This window comes from Carex rostrata, chromosome 9, assembly GCF_964058835.1.
Source record: "Carex rostrata chromosome 9, lpCarRost1.2, whole genome shotgun sequence".
NCBI classification, from domain to species: domain Eukaryota; kingdom Viridiplantae; phylum Streptophyta; class Magnoliopsida; order Poales; family Cyperaceae; genus Carex; species Carex rostrata.
The window spans coordinates 11,904,332-11,924,080 of NC_135926.1; the positions used below are offsets into that span (position 1 = coordinate 11,904,332).

The window sequence follows — 19,749 nt, forward strand, 5'->3', positions numbered from 1 at the left end:
CCACAATTGTAAAAAAAAAAATAACAAATTGTCCCAATCAAAAGAATTTTGACTTTAATTTTCGACTAAAATACTTTATATGTATCTCTTATTGGAAGTATTGTACATCCAATACAATGTATTGTTATTCACCTAGAATAATATGCCTCATGGGACTGTTATTTATACCCTTAAAAAAAAAAAACCAAAACACCTCAAATTATGAAGAATTAAAAAAAATATCAGGACCTCCAAACCAATCTACGACTCCATTATTGAGAGGTCGTAGATTGGCTTGGAAGCTCCTAAAAATTCTAAATATATTTAATATTACAGTCGTTATTTGTGTTTTTTTTGGGGGGAGGGGGAGCGTAGAAACCAATCTACGCCTCCCTCCCTCCAAAAATAGAACCACATATTGGTTGATTTGAAGATCCTCGTATTTTTTGAATTCCTCACAAAATATATTGTTTTTTTTTTAATATGGTATAAATAAAAATTTCGGCTCATGGGATGCAAATATGCAATATAAAAGTTTTATTTATTTATTTTTTTTTTTTTGAGAAGAACTATAAACACGATGATGTCACACACAAAGACCAAAACAAGGAGCCCAGGGTGGCCTAAGACTTCCTATGGTTTAAAAAATATTTATATATTATATAAATGTTAACTTAATATATGGTGTCAAACAAGTATATATTTGATTAAGAAATTATTAGCCTACAAATTTGTATTAAAATATATAAAATTAGAAAGTAAATACAATTAATGATTATTAATCAGTTTCTATTTAAATTAGATTTAATTACTTTCATCTATATATATTTCTCATGTCATTGATTAGCAAAAGATATATAAAAAAAATTCTATCTAATTTTTATTTTACAACTATATAGATTGTTAAGACAAAGCTACGTAATAAAATATATTTCCTAGCTATATCATAGTTTGATTATTTATATTGAGAAAAAAAAGTTACAGAAAAGATCACATCAAATATGTAACAAACGATCTTAACTAAAATAAAAATAAATGCATTCCATTTCTTCTCAAATAATGACAAGTTCTCATTTAACGGTTATCATAATTGGTACCAAACATCAAAACCCCCATTTAACAACTCAAAAATGCTTTTCCTCAAGTGTACTACATACGACAACAACCTTATTAGAGCATCTCCAATCCAGCAATTGAAATTAATTGCTAAATTAGCAATTATGAAAATTTTAAAAATTAAGCAATCCACTCTTACATTGGTGCAATCAACCAAACAATTGAGAATTAAACATTTGATCAATAAGAATTAAACATTTGGCCAACTCATCTTTAGAAAATGATTTCTTATTAAGCAATTCTTTCCAACAATTGCTAAATAAGCAATAGCCATACAACCCAGCAATTACAAAAACAATTGACACATCAGCATAAGCAATCCATAAACAATCACTGTTGGAGAAGTCGTTTGGTGAAAAGAAAAACGCACAATTGAACCGTCTCGCCCCGTGTATCTAAAGAAATTTATATCCTGAAATCACGGCCCCACTAAGCAGTTGTCCTGGAGAATATCCGAACATGTTGACAGTGACAAAACACTGGAGGGACCATTGATCTGGTGCAGCTACCGTCGGACCTAAATCTAGTCAACTGCTACCTCAACCGTCTGATTAGTAATTATTGATCCGTTAGATCTTATCGAATGGTCATCGAACGAACGAGAGGCCCATAGGATGGAAATTAAGTCAAAGGACATTGGATCATTTCCGATGAAGCAAAAGTTACAGATCTCTGAATACTCATGGAGTACTATCTCAGAAAGAACATGTAAGCACATTATAGGCCTGTTGTTCAATAATGTAGTACTCCGAGACCAGCCGAAAAGTTCCTCTCCACTCTTGCTTCATGCCTATGCCTATTCCCCTGCCTTGTTAAGTAGACACAGTGCTCTCAGTTCAACTGGACTCTGTGAGAACAAGGGGGAGAGAGAGAGATGGGTGGAGGTGACGGAGGGCATTCGGCGTTGGAGAGGCGACAATCGATAGATGCGCACCTGAGGCTGCTGGCGCCAGAGAAGGTGTCAGAGGACGACAAGCTGGTAGAGTACGATGCTGTGCTGAACGATCGATTCCTAGACATCCTCCAAGATCTCCATGGCTCTGAACTCAGAGAACTGGTACATGCATTCACTTGTTACTTGTTAGTTTATTATGCCTCCTGTTCATGAATTTCTGAGGTGTATATTGTGATCGTTGCTTATTAATTAGTTACTGATTGAAAGCTGAAGTAGGCAAAGAAAAGGTTGAAACTCAAGAGGTCTTTTCTTGAGAAATAAAAGATGAAAATAAAATGGAAGAAATAGTTTGGAAACAGGATTTGTTAGTAGCTGGGCATTGATTAGTAAAAGTAGCGTTTTTTAGTTTATTTTTTAAGCGATTACCAAAAAGAAAAAAATTATGTTTGAAAATTTAAGTTCAAAATGTATTTCATCTGTCCTTGTGTTGTTTGGCAAGAAAGAGTTGACTTGTTCTAGCTTTTATATATTTTGGAAATAAGGCCTCAGGCCTTGGGGCGTTTACTTATTCTTGTCTCAGCAAAGTTTACAAAATAGTTTGATTTATCTAACATTAATATTAATTATTTTAAATAAATCACCTATGGTATAGTCTGATATGTGTTCGAACAAACAGTTCATGCCAATAAACTTTCAGAGATTTCAAAATTGGTAACAACATCTGAAATCACTAGATGGTTTCATGAAAGATTGATCTACCAGCTATTGATTCTGATTTAATATTTGATTAGGTACAAGAATGCCATGAGTTATCAGTACAGTATGAGACTGAGCGGGACCCGTTAAGGCTAGATGAACTGGGGTCCGTGCTGATGAGTCTTGACCCTAGCGATGCCATAGTTGTTGCTAGTTCTTTCTCCAATATGCTCAACCTTGCAAACCTAGCAGAAGAAGTGCAAATTGCGTACAGGTGAGAATAACTTTTTTACAATGTTATACTCCAATATTGGCCAGTATGTCAGGTCCAGAGCCCATAATATTTTGTTGTTTAATTAGGTGTTAGGTGCTTTTAAACACTCTCATTCCAGTATACTGGTATTGGTCATGGATAAATCTTAAAACTCGTATCCCTATCCATGAGCTATACCAGTCGTGCATTACCAAATTCGGTAACAACAGAGCACCATTTCTGGTATTTGACACCCTCAAATATTAAACAACAGGAGGCGCAACAAGCTGGCGAAGAGAGACTTTTCACATGAAGGGTCGGCACCAACCGAGTCAGATATTGAGGAGACACTTAAACGACTTGTCACAGATTTGAAGAAGTCACCCCAGGAAGTGTTTGATGCGCTAAAGAACCAGACTATTGATCTGGTCTTCACTGCACACCCAACTCAGTCAATCCGCCGCTCTCTGCTCCAGAAGCATGCAAGGTTTGAGTTTATGATTTCTTTGTGCTAAATGAAACTTCAATTTTTAGACTCGGATCCTACCATGTTTGGCTACAAAATCAGGCTTATCGTGTGGGGGAAAGACTAAAATGGGTACTTATCATTACTGGACTGTCCCGATGATATTTTTTGGATTTTGGCTGTAATTCTGTAACTTCCTGTAAATGACATAAACAATGGTTCTTCAAGTTTTATAGAATTTCCTTTTTGGCTTGTGGCTAGTTAAAAGGTGAATTCCTTGTTTGTTATTTTATTTCTATTATGATTTCTTACCATCTTCATGCAATGATGTACTCCCTGCTCTTGGAGTGATTTCCTCTTGGTCCCACACGGTTATTGATTTTTAATTTGGAGCTGATTGAACATTATGTGCTGTACTTAATACAGGATAAGGGGTAGCTTGACAGAGTATTGTGCCAAAGACATCTCTACCAGTGAGAAGCAAGAGCTGGATCAAGCACTTCAGAGGGAGGTATCTAACAACTTAATTCCTTGCTGTTTACACTCTCCCATCCATAAAAAAAGATAAATGATTTTATGAAACCAGGCAATCACTTCTTAATTGACTTATTTAAATTTCAGAATCCTTAAATGAATCGAAGATAACTTCCTTTTGTTCTTGTACTTCCTCAACAAAGCTTAGTAGTTGTATGACTCAATATGTGTTGAGTCTGTTCCCAATGTTAGGCCCAAGTTCAACCCAAAATGAGCTTATATTGGTATATGAGACGAGGGTTCTCAGCTTTTCACTTAAGTGCATGAATGCATGCAGAAAGAGAGAGCAGCTTGCTCTCTAGAATTTTGTACTGGCACAAAAGAAGAATCTAAGCTATCAAGGAACCAATGAAATGAAATTCTTTTATCAATTTTTTCTTTTTATTATTTCCCTCTTTATTTTTAATTTCTAAATAATATTAAAAAAAATTCCTAAAAAACAGTGATGGATCATTTTTGGATCATCACAAGAGGCAGAGATGAATGGGAGAAAGAGGGAGTCCTGGTTGGCGGTCTGTAATTTTGTGCTTTCTTTTCACAGATTCGTGCTGCATTTAGAACTGACGAGATCAGGAGAACACCTCCAACTCCACAAGATGAGATGCGTGCAGGGATGAGCTATTTCCATGAGACAATATGGAAGGGAGTGCCGAAGTTCTTGCGCCGAGTCGATACTGCTCTGAAGAAAATTGGGATTAATGAACGCATTCCTTACAGCGTCCCCCTTATTCAGTTCTCTTCTTGGATGGGTGGCGACCGTGATGGTAGCTCTTATACTAAACTTTATATATCTTGTTTACTTCTATTTTTCTTATTTTACCGTTTTTAATAGAGCACATTGGACAACTGGTGTTGCATCAAACTTGCAAGGGACTGCAATCTCTACCTTTTGGCCCTTATTTTTTCATATCCTCTTTGAGTACTTGGATTTATTTTTATAAAAGATTAAAGACTTGTGTTCTTATATAGTTATAAAATTGGCATTGATTCTTGATTAGTGGCAAATGGCACCAATACTAATTACCTGCTGAAATTGAAATATTTCCTTACTGTACTAAGAGCAAATTACTAATTACTTAAAATTGTTATTCAGGAAATCCAAGAGTTACACCAGATGTCACAAGAGATGTATCTTTGTTGGCTAGGATGATGGCAGCAAACTTGTACAACTCCCAGATCGAAGAACTTATGTTTGAGGTACTCTCAGAGGAGCTTACTCAGACTGTTTCATCAAACTTTACTTCTATTGAATCTGGTTTAAATTTATCAGAGAAATACATATAATATGTTATGTTATGCACTTCCCACCTTATGTCACCACTTGAGTCTAGTACTGGCATGGCATCTCAATCTATCTTACCCAAATTTGAACATGAATTATTTTTCTGTGTTGATTATTTTGTTTTTCCTTCTATGAATAAACCGTGGAGTGAGGATTTCATGGAGTAGTGATTGTAAAATTGAAATTGAGCTTAATTAGCCCATTTGAGAGACCTTAGTATACTAATATAGACTGCATAACAAAGGCAGGGCTAACATGTATATGTACATATTGAAGTTAGAAATTATTGATTATCCATTTGTCTTCTTTCATTACATTTGATAGCTGTCTATGTGGCGGTGTAGTGAAGAGCTTCAAGTCCGAGCTGATGAAATTGATCGTAATGCAAAGAGATTTGCAAAACATTACAAAGGTGCAAAAAACAATCTATGGAGTCCCCCAAATATCTTGTACACTCTTGTGAGGAAGGAAGTAGCATGCATAATCATAAGAGGCTCAGGAGCCTTCTCAAAGAAAATAATAATGTATAGAGGGGCATACGAGATACTTCTCGTGTTGAAGGGGTATTGAGGATTGTTTCCTATTTTTTGGGGCTCGACCCGTCACAATCGCAATATTTGATTGCGTATGATCTATTTTTTGACATAATTAAGTATCCTTAATTTCACCTATAGACCTTGCATTTATATAAAAAATTTAGAATGAAAAATGATCATTTTAAAATGTCAAGTATTGTGAGACATAAGTATCATGCAAAACCTTAAAGAGCAGATTAGGGGCTTTTTTGGAAAAAAAAAATATGCAGGAAGTGACACATGAGATACTTCTCATGTTCAAGGGGTATATATGATTGTTTTGTGGTATTTCAGGGCTTTGTCCCGTCAATATCGCAATCATTGATTGAGATATTGCCTAAATTTTGACATATTTTTTCAAGCACCATTAATTTCACCTCTGAACTTGCATTTTAAATAAATAATTTATCATGAAAATCTGTGGACAACTGTAGAATTCTGGAAGCCGATACCTCCGAGTGAACCATATCGTGTTGTCCTTGGTGATCTGAGGGATAAGTTGTATAACACCCGTGAAAGGTCAGGCCAACTTCTGGCAAGGGGCACATCTGACATTTCTGAGAGTGCAACCTTTACTAATGTTGAGGAGGTACTTCTTTGTCAATTTTAATCTACCTTTTTTCTTTCCATAGCATGCAAATGTATTGCTCACTTACTACAAGTACAACTTTGTTTAATCTGTTTCTTTTTTTCTTGATATATTTCTGTTTCATATCTCTTCATTAGTGAATATGAATGTCTGTCATGCATTGCAGTTCCTTGAACCTCTTGAGTTGTGCTACCGATCCCTATGCTCATGCGGCGACAGCTCAATAGCAGATGGGAGCCTCCTAGACTTCATGCGGCAGCTTTCAACCTTTGGCCTAACGCTCGTAAAGCTCGACATTCGCCAGGAATCTGACCGCCACACTGATGTGATGGATGCCATCACGAATTATCTTGGAATAGGTTCATACCGTGAGTGGTCAGAGGAGAAGCGTCAGGAGTGGCTCCTTGCTGAGCTTCGGAGCAAGCGCCCTTTGTTCGGTTCTGACCTTCCTAAGACTGATGAAATTGCTGATGTTCTAGGTAATGAAGCTAGTGCTTTGGTTTTGTCATTTGACCACTTTAACAGGATCAGTCTCTGGGCCAATTCATTTATTTTTTTTCTCTTCAGAAAGATGCCAATTGGTAAAGTTCAAACAACAACCCACAGAATAAGCTAAATAAACTGGAAACAATATATTCCACATGCAAATTTTAGTAGACACGAGCCTACTACACCTTTTAAAAATAAGTATTTGTGGAAAATCATATTGAATTCAAAGGTAACCCTGGAGCAATTGCTGGAACTTTAAATGAAAGGTTTTCAAACTCTAGCACACATCCAGGTTTTTATGTATACATTACATCCTACCTTTGCATACATCCAAAAAATAATAGCTATTATTCTTAAAGGGCATAAAAGTTATTTTAAGTGATAATATCAAATTGAATATCCATTTAGATTAAGGAATATTTGTATACAAATACTTGATCTCTAATAATTAGTATAAAATCTTTTATGCTCTTAAAAAGGAAAATTGTTAAATCATTAAAGTTTAAATATATTAGCCCTTGGATGTATGTTAAGAAAGAACGTGCTCAAGAGATACCCTTAAAATAATAACACATTATTTTCTCTTGGATTAGTAGGTACAAGTTATTTTGGGTACTGAATTTTTTTTTCATTAGGGGTAGGTGATACCATACTATGGGCCTCAAAGGTTCCATTAACATTTGATCCCCTACAAATATGTCTGTTTGCGGTAGCTAGCTGCGTCAAAATACAATCTAAATGATGATCATTTATCATCATAAATTTCTTCAGGTACTTTTGAAGTAATTGCAGAGCTCCCTTCCGACACATTTGGTGCCTACATCATCTCCATGGCAACAGTTCCATCTGATGTACTTGCTGTGGAACTATTACAGCAGGAGTGCCGGGTCAAGAAACCTTTACGTGTAGTCCCTCTGTTTGAAAGGCTTGCAGATCTTGAGGGTGCCCCTTCTACAATGGCCCGTCTCTTCTCAATTGATGGGTACTTGGATCGAATAGACCGAAAACAAGAAGTCATGATTGGGTACTCCGACTCTGGCAAGGATTCTGGTCGCCTGTCTGCCGCATGGGCACTGTACAAGGCACAAGAAGAACTTGTCAAGGTTGCAAAAGAGTTTGGTGTCAAATTGACTATGTTCCATGGGAGAGGTGGTACAGTCGGCAGAGGTGGTGGGCCCACTCATCTCGCCTTGCTGTCACAGCCACCAGAGACCATCAATGGTTCTTTGCGGGTTACGGTTCAAGGAGAAGTCATCGAGCAGTCATTTGGGGAGCAGAGGTTGTGTTTCAGGACACTACAGCGTTTCACCGCAGCAACTCTGGAGCATGGAATGAATCCACCGATCTCGCCCAAGCCAGAGTGGCGCAAACTCATGGACGAGATGGCAGTTGTGGCAACTGAGGAGTATCGATCAATTGTTTTCAAGGAACCTCGTTTTGTGGAGTATTTCCGTTTGGTGAGCACCGCTTTTGTTGTTTTTAAATTTGATTTTGAAATATGGACAGTTGTCTCAAAAATTAATTTTTGAGTTGAGCTTCAGAACTTTCTGCATCAAATCATGATCTCCAATATATTTCCAACAGGCCACACCAGAGCTGGAATATGGTAGGATGAACATAGGCAGCCGGCCATCAAAGCGAAAGCCGGGTGGTGGCATTGAATCTCTCCGTGCCATCCCATGGATATTTGCATGGACTCAGACCCGGTTCCACCTCCCAGTTTGGCTCGGCTTTGGCGCAGCTTTCAAGCATGTGATGCAGAAGGATAGCAAGAACATCCAAACCCTAAGGGAGATGTACAATGAGTGGCCTTTCTTCAGGGTTACTCTTGACTTGCTTGAGATGGTTTTTGCTAAAGGAGATCCTGGAATTGCTGCTCTGTATGACAAGCTGTTGGTCTCGGAAGACTTGAAATATTTTGGCGAGCATCTGAGAGTCAACTATGAGGAAACAAAGAAGCTCGTCCTCTTGGTATCCCAATTCCTTCTTAGTTAGTTCCCCTTTTTTTTTTTTTTGACTCAGACTAGTTTTGAGTCCATATGTTGTGCCTTGTGGGAACAATATTTGTATGTTCCCCTTGGAAAAGGGATGATTAGATTTACACCTCAGAACTTTTGCACACCTATGATGCTTTGAACAGTCTCCTTCAATTGGGTAAATTTGAAAAATAAACAATTATGAAGAATTCTACAAAATAATCTGTAATGGGAAGTATGATGTATGTATAAAAGCTTTTTCTACAATTTGGAAAGACTGAACAGTATGTGGGGGGTACAAATGTAGAACTTGTTCATTCCTCTTTGAACAATCATGTACCTGTTGTACTCACCAGATTATTCTTTCTTCTTTGGTTGTAGGTTGCGGGTCACATGAACCTCCTTGACGCTGATCCATTCTTGAAGCAGAGGCTAAGCCTGCGTGATTCTTACATAACTACCCTGAATGTGTGCCAAGCTCACATTTTGAAAAGAACAAGGGAGCCTCAGTTGAATGCAGAGGCTTCAAGGCCGCGTTTGTCGAAGGAGTTCACCAATTCTGATAAGCCCGACGAGCTTGTGAAATTGAATGCCACAAGCGAGTATGGACCTGGACTGGAAGATACCCTTATCTTGACCATGAAGGGTATTGCTGCTGGAATGCGCAATACCGGTTAAGTTTGATTGGTAATTTAAGGAATATGTGAGTACCCTACTTTCTTCTGATTTTGCAATTGGGCAACTGACATTTAAAATTTTCCTACTGATCACTCGAGCTTTAATGTACTGGAAGTAGACATCCTTGTTCTTTCTGTAATAATAATAAGTAATAGATGAGGTAGCGCATGCTATGTTAGTTGTAAATTATGCAACTAATATGTAGAAAAGTATACCTTCTACTTAGAGAATTGCAATAAGAAAAGTCTTGAGTGATCTGAGGACAAACTTTTAAAGTCTAAGCAGTCAACTGCTGAATTGAAGATTTTTGGTTACTCGTATGCATTTGTATATCATGAATAATAAACATGTTTATGTATTTTTCAATAATGAGGTGTGCTCTCTTAAAGCTGTTTAGGGTGTGAGAGAAAAGTTGTAACTTTTATTTAATCGTTGTATGGCAAATCAGATAAACAAGTTATTTCCTTTTTTTTTTTTATAATTTGAATTTTGTATCCTTATTTTTAATTTCAACTGCTAAATTTACTGTTCAAATGGAACAGGTTCGAAATGGATAGTGCTAAAATTGCATCCGCATTTATATCCATAATTCATGTGCAATTAATCATCACAAAGCCACAACATATTATCAAATTAAAAAACCTTAAAAATAAATGCTACACAATCGGATGGAAGAATGGCAAGACCAAAGGGACAGATACCTAATCGGTACCAGTTGCCCAAGCCGTATCAGTACCTAACTGAGGCAGGTTCCGAACTAGTACCAGTTTCCCAGAGTCCCAGACTTTCTTAAAATTCACTTCTTCATTGATTGAAAGCCTTAATTGTTCATGTAATATGTTTCAAAATATTGAATCGACGTCAATACTGACAAGTATCCAAAGCAATTCTGTTCTGTTTTCAACAAACAAGTTCCAAAATAAAGCAAGTTTCCAAAACAGTGGCAATACCATCCACCAATTTGGTACATTTCCAAAATGGAGGTTGACAGTAAATACTCAGAAATTTTCATATTTTGGTGCATTTCCAAAATATACAGATGTAGAAAGAGGGGAGAAATAAAAAAAATGGAACTCCCCAGACTAAGTAAACTTAAACTACCTAAAAATGAAGCTTGAAACTTTCTTATTCTTATGTTTAGACCTCAATCAAGCATAACCCGAAGCTTACAAATTATTAAATAGGTGAGCCCGTTATTTTTTCGTTCTCGGGCCGGGTAGATGGGCCTCACCTTATTCTCAGCCCAGTCCTGCATGTTAACAAAGTAAACAAGCGAAGCTCAATCTGGTTCATCAGACATCTTAATCGCCATTCTCATTACAGGTTATACAAAGGAAAACAGGGCACGTCTGATGGGAGTCGTCCGATTCACTTTATGATTCATGCGTATTGTTTTAATATTCGTGCAGATCATGCTTGCACGAATTATAAAGTGAATCATACGGGTTCAAATGAACATTGGACAGTGTATTTATCTATGTTCGAACCTGAAAAGGAAATTTTTTTCTGTTTTGTTTTATTATGAGAAGTGAAAAATATACTGGATGCTTCTGGTATTTTTTTTCTCCATGCAATTATTAAAATAAAACAATTAATAAAAAAGTATCGTGTGCCTATTTTTTTTTTTTTTGAAGAAGCATAAAAAAATTTAGCGGTCATAATAATACCTCTTTTACTTATGACTTATGACTTTTGTTTTTTATTTTTATTTTTGTATTTTGCATTGTTAATTTTGAAAATTTTCTATCTTCACATTAAATATATTTTAAAAGTTTATAAGAATTTACATTTCATATTTCTTCAAGTCAATTCTATTTCTTTAGTATCGTGTGCCTATTTTTTTTTTTTTTTTGAAGAAGCACAAAAAAATTAGCGGTCATAATAATATCTCTTTTACTTGTGACTTTTGCTTCTTCTTTTTTTGTATTTTGATTTGTTAATTTTGAAAAAAATATTATCTTCACATTAAATATATTTTAGAAATTTATAAGAATTTACATCTCATATTCTTCAAGTCAATTCTATTTCTTTAGAAATTAAAATAAATAAATTAAAATCTGGAGGATATATATTGTTTGTGATTTTTAAAATTGACAATAATGGAGACTTCCATTTAATACAATAATGGAGATTTGTATGAATGCATTGTGGGTTGGATTTTCAATTACCAAAAGTGGAAATATTTTATTATTAATGACAGGGAGCAATTAATGCAGATCAACTTAGTTAGCTAAAAATGGAATTAGCGCCGCATCCCTTCTTTTATTATCACCCATTTTGTGTTGGCTATAAAAGTTCATTTTATTCGGCTAAATATTGCAGAACGGTATATTGTTATTGACTTATTGGAGTACAGCTTTCCAAAATTTCAGCGCTCCAAAGCTATTGTTTAATACGACCTTTCTATATATATTTAATCTATTTCCAAATTTAGAGGCCGGTAGATATCTTAAATAGAGGTGCTTGCTGCTTTCATCTCTTTTCATATCTTCACCTGTAGACAGACATATTCTTCTCAAAAATGGATTTCCTGAAAGAGATGACGGGTTTTTACATGCACAGCGTCGTATGTTCTTAATTTCTTCATCTTCTTCTTCTTCGGTTAATGTCAAATTTTACTAAACTTGCACCGTCATGTCAATTCTTTCATCTCATTGCTTCTTATATATCCGTTTTCTTCTTTTTCATATTAAAATTTACCTACTTCTTTTTGTTCCCTGACTCGTATATACTTTTCTTGCCAAAAGCTTCCTTCTGTCTTGCAACCTATAAGACATTAATGTTTTAATTAATTACTGGACATTGCGAGAATTAGACGAGCAATAATTTTTTTACAAATTTCTAGGGTTTCTCTCATGAAATTCTTGTCTTGTTACTCTGTACCGCACTTTTGTGAGTGCTTCCTCAAGTTTTATATATTCTCATTTGTTCTTTACACACTGTACAGTGTTTGCCAGAGAAAGTCACGAAGCACTTCCATGATTTAGTTGGTGAAAATCTCGAGTTCAAAGTTCCAAGTGGTGATGTATGGCACGTTGGGCTTATCAGGTCGGGCGACAAACTTGTTCTTCAGCCCGGCTGGAGTAATTTTGCTAGTTCTAATAACATATTACAGAATGATGTTTTGCTTTTCAAATTGATGAGCGGGTCCACATTTGAAGTGCGGATATTAAACCCATTTGGGCACGAGAAGAACGGTAGTTTAGAAGGAGGAGCAAATGCCATTTTTATTGAAAAAGCAGATGATGTCAAAGTTGAAGAAGGCAGCATGATCAAAAGAGTTACAAGGGGATATGATACAAGTACCGAGAAGGGTAGGTCCAATCCTCGTCCAAGAAAGCGGTCACCATGCCAAAATCAGAGTTCCCTTCCTGTGAAGAAGAGGCTTAAAGTGGACAGCCAGCGTTTCCTTTGCCAAGAAGAAAAACAAGTCTGTGACTGTGAGGAAGATGAATTTGATGAAAGCGAGGTTGAAGAAGAAGCATTAGAAGAAGCACGAAGGACCGCTTTACTGGTGATGGAGCATCAAGCTCTCCTTAGGAGAAAAATGGGATTGCTGAAAAATGGTGGCCCAAGTGAAACGAAGACTCAGAAACATTCAAGTGAGGCCTTTTCCATTCTCTTTCCATTTTTAACAATTTAGTATATATAGTTTGTCCATTTTGAAATATTTTCACTAATTTTGAATGTCTCTAGTGCTTTGAATACTAATGTTTGAAACTACAAAACCGTAGATTCTGACGTGCCTGTCGGTTATGCTTATGCCCCGCAAAACTGGCGAGCCATGAGTGCCGAACAAAAGACAAGAGCTAACTTTTTGGCACAGAAAATTCAAACTGGGAATCCAATCTTTTTGCATGCTCTGCGACAATCCTGTCTCACCAAAAAATCTTGCGTAGTAAGTTTATTTTTTTTTATTTTATAAATCTTATTATTTCACAAAATAAATTGGTCTTCAAAGAGAAACCGTTGCCTGAAATCTAGCTCGCGTAAATTTTCACTCTTAGATTGAATAGAGACTCTCTGCATTTTTAATCTAGTATTTTGATGAATTTCTCATTTGAAAAGGACTCCTCTTGTTAATTTCTATAACCTGTTACAAAAGGATCCCTGCCCAAGGACTGTTTTCTAAACAAAATATTTTTCTGTAGCAGTTCAGTTCCTAATCCTAAGCCTTGTCAGAACTGAAATTTTGCATAACAGACCCTGTCATTACCAGAATTCATCCAGAGCAGTAAAGAATGCTGGAAATTAACAGAAAAATACCCTTATATGATTCAGAATTGCTCTGGGACAGTACAGAAACTTATGAACTTATAAAACATACCCTAAAAAGTATCAGAATTTAATCAAAATGCTGAAATTTGCAGAAAACACGCTGCATTGTACCAGTTATATCAAATTATGTCTTGAGAATTGTAGAGCGCCTTGACTTCCTTTGACTTGAAGTGTTTATTGGAGTTGACATCCTTGGTGTACATTAACCTTTATGTCTTATTTTATGACTTGATGCCTCAATTTACCTCTGACTAGATACCCCTAGAAAAGACATTTATATTATCCTGAATTGCAATTGACATTATTAGTTTAGATAGCAAATCAGCTCTAACATAGATTTGTTTTCACTGTACCATTTTCAAAACAGGCTGTACCAAAAGACTTCTCTGCTAAGCATCTCCCTGAAGGAAACCAAACATTTGTGCTTCATCGGCCAGAGAAAGAAAACACCTGGTCTGTTAGGTACTACTTCAGGAAGACCCACCGAACAATTGAAGGAAGCTCGTGGTTGAAGTTCGTGCAAGAAAATAATCTGCGAGAAGGGGACATCTGCATGTTTGAGCTTGTTAGTTCTGCTCATCAAATTGCATTCCATGTGCATGTCGCTCAAGCAAATTGAGGGTGGCTTCGGCACTCAAGAAATCAAGAAATGGGTGCATCCGGCAGATTCTTCAATTGTTGGTTTTATGTTAACATATTCTTTCATGTAAAGACAAAACTTTTGTTATAAATTCTACATTCTGATGCATATTTTGTTCTGTTTATTTACCATGCATGTTAAAGCCCCACATCTCCTTCTGAAAATCCATTTTCCTTTGCAACCACTTTTTAATTTTCCATGGTTTTGGTTTGCCAAGGGCAGATCGGACAAATGATTTCATATGTGAAGGGCATACATACCCATTGATTGTACTGATTTCTGATATTGCAACAACTCACATAACTATCCCAACAGTGCACTGGGTTTCCTAGTTTTTTTTTTAGTAGTTTCCACTGCTACTGGTATGATTGATCTGCATTTGGTTTCCTGGTTTTTTTGGCTCTCTAGTGATACTGGTACGGTTTGGTGTTGCACTGGTTTCCTGTTTTTTCAGGTTATTCTGACTCTTTAGTGATACTGGTATGGCTCCATGATATACTTTCCTTATTCTGGCTCCATGATCCGGATCCAATTCAACTTTAATGAGGTTACATAAGTAACATCCATTAACCTTACCTTCCTATTAAATATCCAATCAAATAAAAATCAATCATGAGATTTTATTTTCCTCCCTCCCTCGGCTCTACTCTCCATCGATCTAGAGGATTGCTCACATTATTATTTATTTTTATTTGTAATATTGATAGTATAAGGAAAACAACCAGCTTACAAATTGAAGAAAGATATCATCAAACTTTTGATTAACGTTTCTGAATTTTCATACATGAATACATATTAATGAAAACTGAATGTATACATTCAGATTTCATGCTTGAATACATGTGTAACACAGGTTGAAATCATAGTAACAATATACGTGATATATTTTTGTTTATTTGTTTTTTGATGCTTTTGAATCGAACTTCGAATAAAATGAAAAAAAAAATGTATGATACGTTTTATTCGCAAATAAAATGCGAGTCACGAATTATTAGCGAGAAAAACGCAATTTTTTTTTTTTTTTTTGGAGGTATTTTTTATTTTTTCTTCTTCTTTGTTGTATCGAATCATTCCTGAATTATACCTGAATCACAAATTTTTGACTCCGCCGAACCAAATCTGAACTATTTGTTTGTCATTATGGTTGAAATGATGAAGTGGACTAGTGGAGATGAAGATAAGAAATTTGGATTGTATCCGGATCGTTTGATCAGAATCCATACAAATATTAAAAGAGTCTCATAACTTTCAACTTGACCGAATTAATCCGAATTGTAATCAGACGGTTCGGATCCAAACTCAAATTTTGAGTTACTTTGGAATTCCGGACACTGAACAAGCCGTGATTTTTATATATAAGAAAATTGAACAACAAAATATTAAAAACGAGAATGGGTCTATGAAAATTTTAAAAACAGGAAGGGATACACGACTCATGGCGTCCCTGAGGGACGCCATACCAAATTCAAGTCCGATGAAAAAAAAAAAATTTGAAAAACCAGGGACGCCATGGCATACCCCAGCCCAAAAAAAAAAAATAATTAAATTCCAGGGACGCCATGGCATATCTAGTCCCATATACAAATCTCACGAAAAACGCTAAGTCAAATTTCAGTTGAAAAACGCCAAGTAAAGTTTTATTTTCAGCTTTTGTATATGGGATTGGATATGCCATGGCGTCCCTGGAATTTTTTTTTTTTTTTTTTTGCTGAAATTCTTGGGCTGGGGTATGCCATGGCGTCCCTGGTTTTTCAAATTTTTTTTTTTTGTCGGAATTGAATTTGATATGGCGTTCCTCAGGGACGCCATGGGTCGTGTACCCCTTCCTGTTTTTAAAATTTTCACAGACCCATTCTCGTTTTTAATATTTTGTTGTTCAATTTTCTTATATATAAAAATTGCGGCTGAACAAATGTGTCTTATATTTCGTATTCAAATTCATATTTAGATTAATTCGACTTTTCCTATGCTCACGCACGATTTTGAACATTTTTTTTTTGTATTTAGTTAATAATTTCATTTAAATAACAAATTATTCTAAAAGTTTTTATCTATTTTGCGCATTTTCATAGTTATACTTACAGGATTATTTGTGCCTCTTTTTTTTTTCAATATAACTATCAAATCTTTTTGAAAATAATGAAATTTATTTTATACTTCTTATTTTAAAAAAAGATGTTGAATTCACTTACACCTTTTTTTATGATACCGGATTACACTCTACATTTTTAAAATCCAAACAATCGATCCAAACCGTTTAACATGGTGGATATATTAAAATGTACTTGTAGATCAAAATTTACATTTTTTTTGAACTTTTTTACTATTTATTAAGATGGGTACACAGATTCAATGGCCTGAACAAAGATTTTGTGAAACACTTAATAAATAGTAAAAAAATTCAAAAAAAATGTAAAATTTGATCTGCAAGCATATTTTAATATAGAGTAAAGATGTTGTCCCCCTTGAATCTGTCCCTCTAACAATCTTCCTTTTTTGTTCCCTCACGTGGTCAAAACCCACCCTCTTTAATCTTCTCTTAGAAAGAAAAAAAAAATTCAACACAACTCAAAACTCACCCTGTTCTTCTCCTCTACTGCTCGCCACCATCTACCCACGCCGACAGTTGTGATGGCGGTCGAGATCCGGCGAGGCGAGCGTGGTGCACCGTCGAGATCCGGCGAGGAGAGCGTGGTGCACCGTCGAGATCCGGCGAGGAGAGCGTGGTGCACCGTCGAGATCCGGCGAGGAGAGCATGGTGCACCGTCAAGATTCGGCGGGGAGAGCGTGGTGCACCATTGGAGGGGGTTTATGCTAGCCCAGCGAAGGTTGTCACAGTGCAACATATGAATACTTCATTAGTTAGATATGAATACTTCAGTTGTTAGATATGCATACTTCATGTTACATATGAATACTTCTTGGAAGAGGTGGGATGAGAGAGATGAATCTGACTTTGAATTTTGAATTGTATAAATTATTTCGAAAATGTATGAATACTTTGTAATCGTCAGTATGAATATTTCTTTAGTTAGATATGAATACTTCATTGTTTTAGATATGCATACTAGTCTGTTGAGAATATTTCTTGGTCCCAATCTGGGAAGGTGTGAAGTGTCAGATGTGAATATTGTTAGTGTCATGTGTGAATACTTCATTAGTTAGATATGAATAGTTATATATATGAATATTTTATTTGTTAGATATTGAGTACTTCATTAGTTAGATATGAATACTTCATTTGTTAGATATGCATACTTCATATTAGATATGAATACTTCTTGGAAGATGTGGGTGAGAGAGATGAATTTGACAATGAATTTTGAATTGTATAAATTATTTTAAACATGTATGAATACTTCGTAATCGTCAGTATGAATACTTCTTGGAAGAGGTGGGGTGAGAGAGATGAATCTGACTTTGAATTTTGAATTGTATAAATTATTTCAAACATGTATGAATACTTCGTAATCGTCAGTATGAATACTTCATTTGTTTAGATATGAATAATATATAGTTTCGCTGTAGTGGTCCCCAATCTTGGCAAATGTCGCTTTCAGACGATTGCGGTCCCCAATCCAGGCTGTCACAAGACGTCAATGGTCCCCCTGGTCGTTACTGGTCCCCTCTAGCTTGTGTTTACATATGATGAATGGTTCTGATAATAAGTATGAATACTATAAATTCGTAGGTATGAATACTATACGTTTTGACTATTAATAAAATAGCATTAATCTTGCTCTTTGGTGGTAGTTAGCACGTTTTAACTATTTTTTTGTCTTTTAGTGCGGGGAATAGATAGGGGACTGAAGTAGGGGGACTGTTAGTCGATCCCTTTAATATATCCATCATGTTGAACCGTTTGGATTGACTGTTTGAAATTTAAAAACTTTAAAAATATAAAGTGTAATTCGGTGTACCAAAAAAGTGTACAAGTGAATCTCTCCTGAAAAAAAATATATAATACCTTGCTAGGCCAACCACCTTCTAAAATTTTATTTGACCCTGTCCCTATGCTGAAGATTTTGTAACAGGAAAAATGTTTATGATCTTTCCTTTGCATAAACAAACTGTACCTTTGTTTAATCGTCATAACTACTTAATAAAAAAAGCATCTCTAATTTGTCAGTAAACTATAAAATGATATACTTTTGAATAATATCTGTAATTTCTTTAAATTATTCGTTTTGAACACCTTTTCAAATTATTTCTCAATTTAACGAATTGATAGTTATTTTGCATTAATGAATGAAATTTACTTATTTATTTTATTTATTTAAATTAATATTATATTTTTGATATATTGTTTATATTATAAATAACGATATATTATATCTGTGTTATTTCTGACGAACTACAAAATATACTTTTGTGAGTGAGGCTATGGTACTATGCATAGCGCAAATTGGTTCGTACTATAGATTAATATTTTTATTTTTAAAATTCTAACTGTTAATTTGAACTGTTCAATATAGTCTCGATATAAATATGTACTTACAAACTAAGTTTTATACTTTTTAGAATATTTTCACTATTTGTCTCGATATAATTGTTCAACAGCCACATGAATATATAAATTTAGTTTATAAGTACATTTATGAAAAATCATATTGAAGAATTCGAATTAATTATTAGAATTTTCAAACTAAAAATTTAAGTTAATAGCACAGACCAATATATGTTGTGCATAGTGTTATAATCTCACTCAACTTTTGTTGTTGTTTTCTTATATACAAAAATAGAGGTCTAATCTACTAACATAAAAATCTATAATAAAAAAAATTCATATGAATTTTGAATTCATAACCTCTCACATGTGGCTGTTGTTCTCAACTCTGTACTACAATTTACAGTTTACGTTTATGCGGAGTCATCATCCTCTGCGTTAATGCAAGATTAGAATTTGACCTGTAACTCTGTAAATCTTTTTAAGCTGTGTTTCACAAATGCAGCGCAAAGAGAAAGGAGAAGGAAGAGTCCGAGTGCAGTTTTTCTCGTTACAGTAAAATTTACACTCCGATTTGAAGATTATGAATTTTAGAACTTTGTACACGCCTTCCCCTCGTCACAATAACACGTCCCTCTTCTTTTCTCTTTGATTACCTTCTTCTGAAACGGATGAGCAATACAGACAGACTGCATTCCTCTTCTCTTACTCTTCATTCCCGTTCCTTCATTGAGTTTCTACTCCTATGTGGAGCACACCTTAAAGTTCGTGCAAGTTTCAATCAGACGGTCCGAATCTGAACTCAAAAGTTCGAGTTAATTCAGAGGCACGTGTCAAGCACGCTGAAAGGAAAAAA

General features: G+C 35.3%; 1 protein-coding gene and 1 long non-coding RNA gene across 4 annotated transcripts; one reads left to right on the forward strand and one right to left on the reverse strand.

Annotated features, from left to right (window-relative positions):
* Nucleotides 1-1,920: 1,920 nt before the first annotated feature.
* Nucleotides 1,921-9,894, forward strand: LOC144558981 (phosphoenolpyruvate carboxylase 1-like). 2 transcript variants are annotated; one of them, XM_078307868.1, is made up of 13 exons: nt 1,926-2,152; nt 2,782-2,960; nt 3,214-3,426; nt 3,832-3,916; nt 4,481-4,703; nt 5,033-5,136; nt 5,546-5,633; nt 6,231-6,385; nt 6,552-6,864; nt 7,646-8,331; nt 8,459-8,845; nt 9,232-9,562; nt 9,751-9,894. In XM_078307868.1, the coding sequence occupies exons 1-12, from the start codon at nt 1,970-1,972 to the stop codon at nt 9,526-9,528; spliced, it is 2,913 nt and encodes a 970-aa protein (XP_078163994.1). In that variant the 5' UTR covers nt 1,926-1,969; the 3' UTR covers nt 9,529-9,562; nt 9,751-9,894. The 2 variants fall into 2 exon arrangements, with proteins under 2 accessions (XP_078163993.1, XP_078163994.1); XM_078307867.1 differs by lacking the exon at nt 9,751-9,894 and having other exon boundaries at nt 1,921-2,152; nt 9,232-9,691.
* A 3,086-nt stretch (nt 9,895-12,980) lies between these two features.
* LOC144559789 (uncharacterized) lies at nt 12,981-14,362 on the reverse strand. 2 transcript variants are annotated; one of them, XR_013513246.1, is made up of 3 exons: nt 14,291-14,362; nt 13,258-13,401; nt 12,981-13,084 (listed from the first exon to the last, which is right to left on the reverse strand). It is a non-coding gene; the product is annotated as an uncharacterized LOC144559789 (long non-coding RNA). The 2 variants fall into 2 exon arrangements; XR_013513245.1 differs by lacking the exon at nt 14,291-14,362 and adding an exon at nt 13,918-14,060.
* Between the last annotated feature and the right edge of the window lie 5,387 nt (nt 14,363-19,749).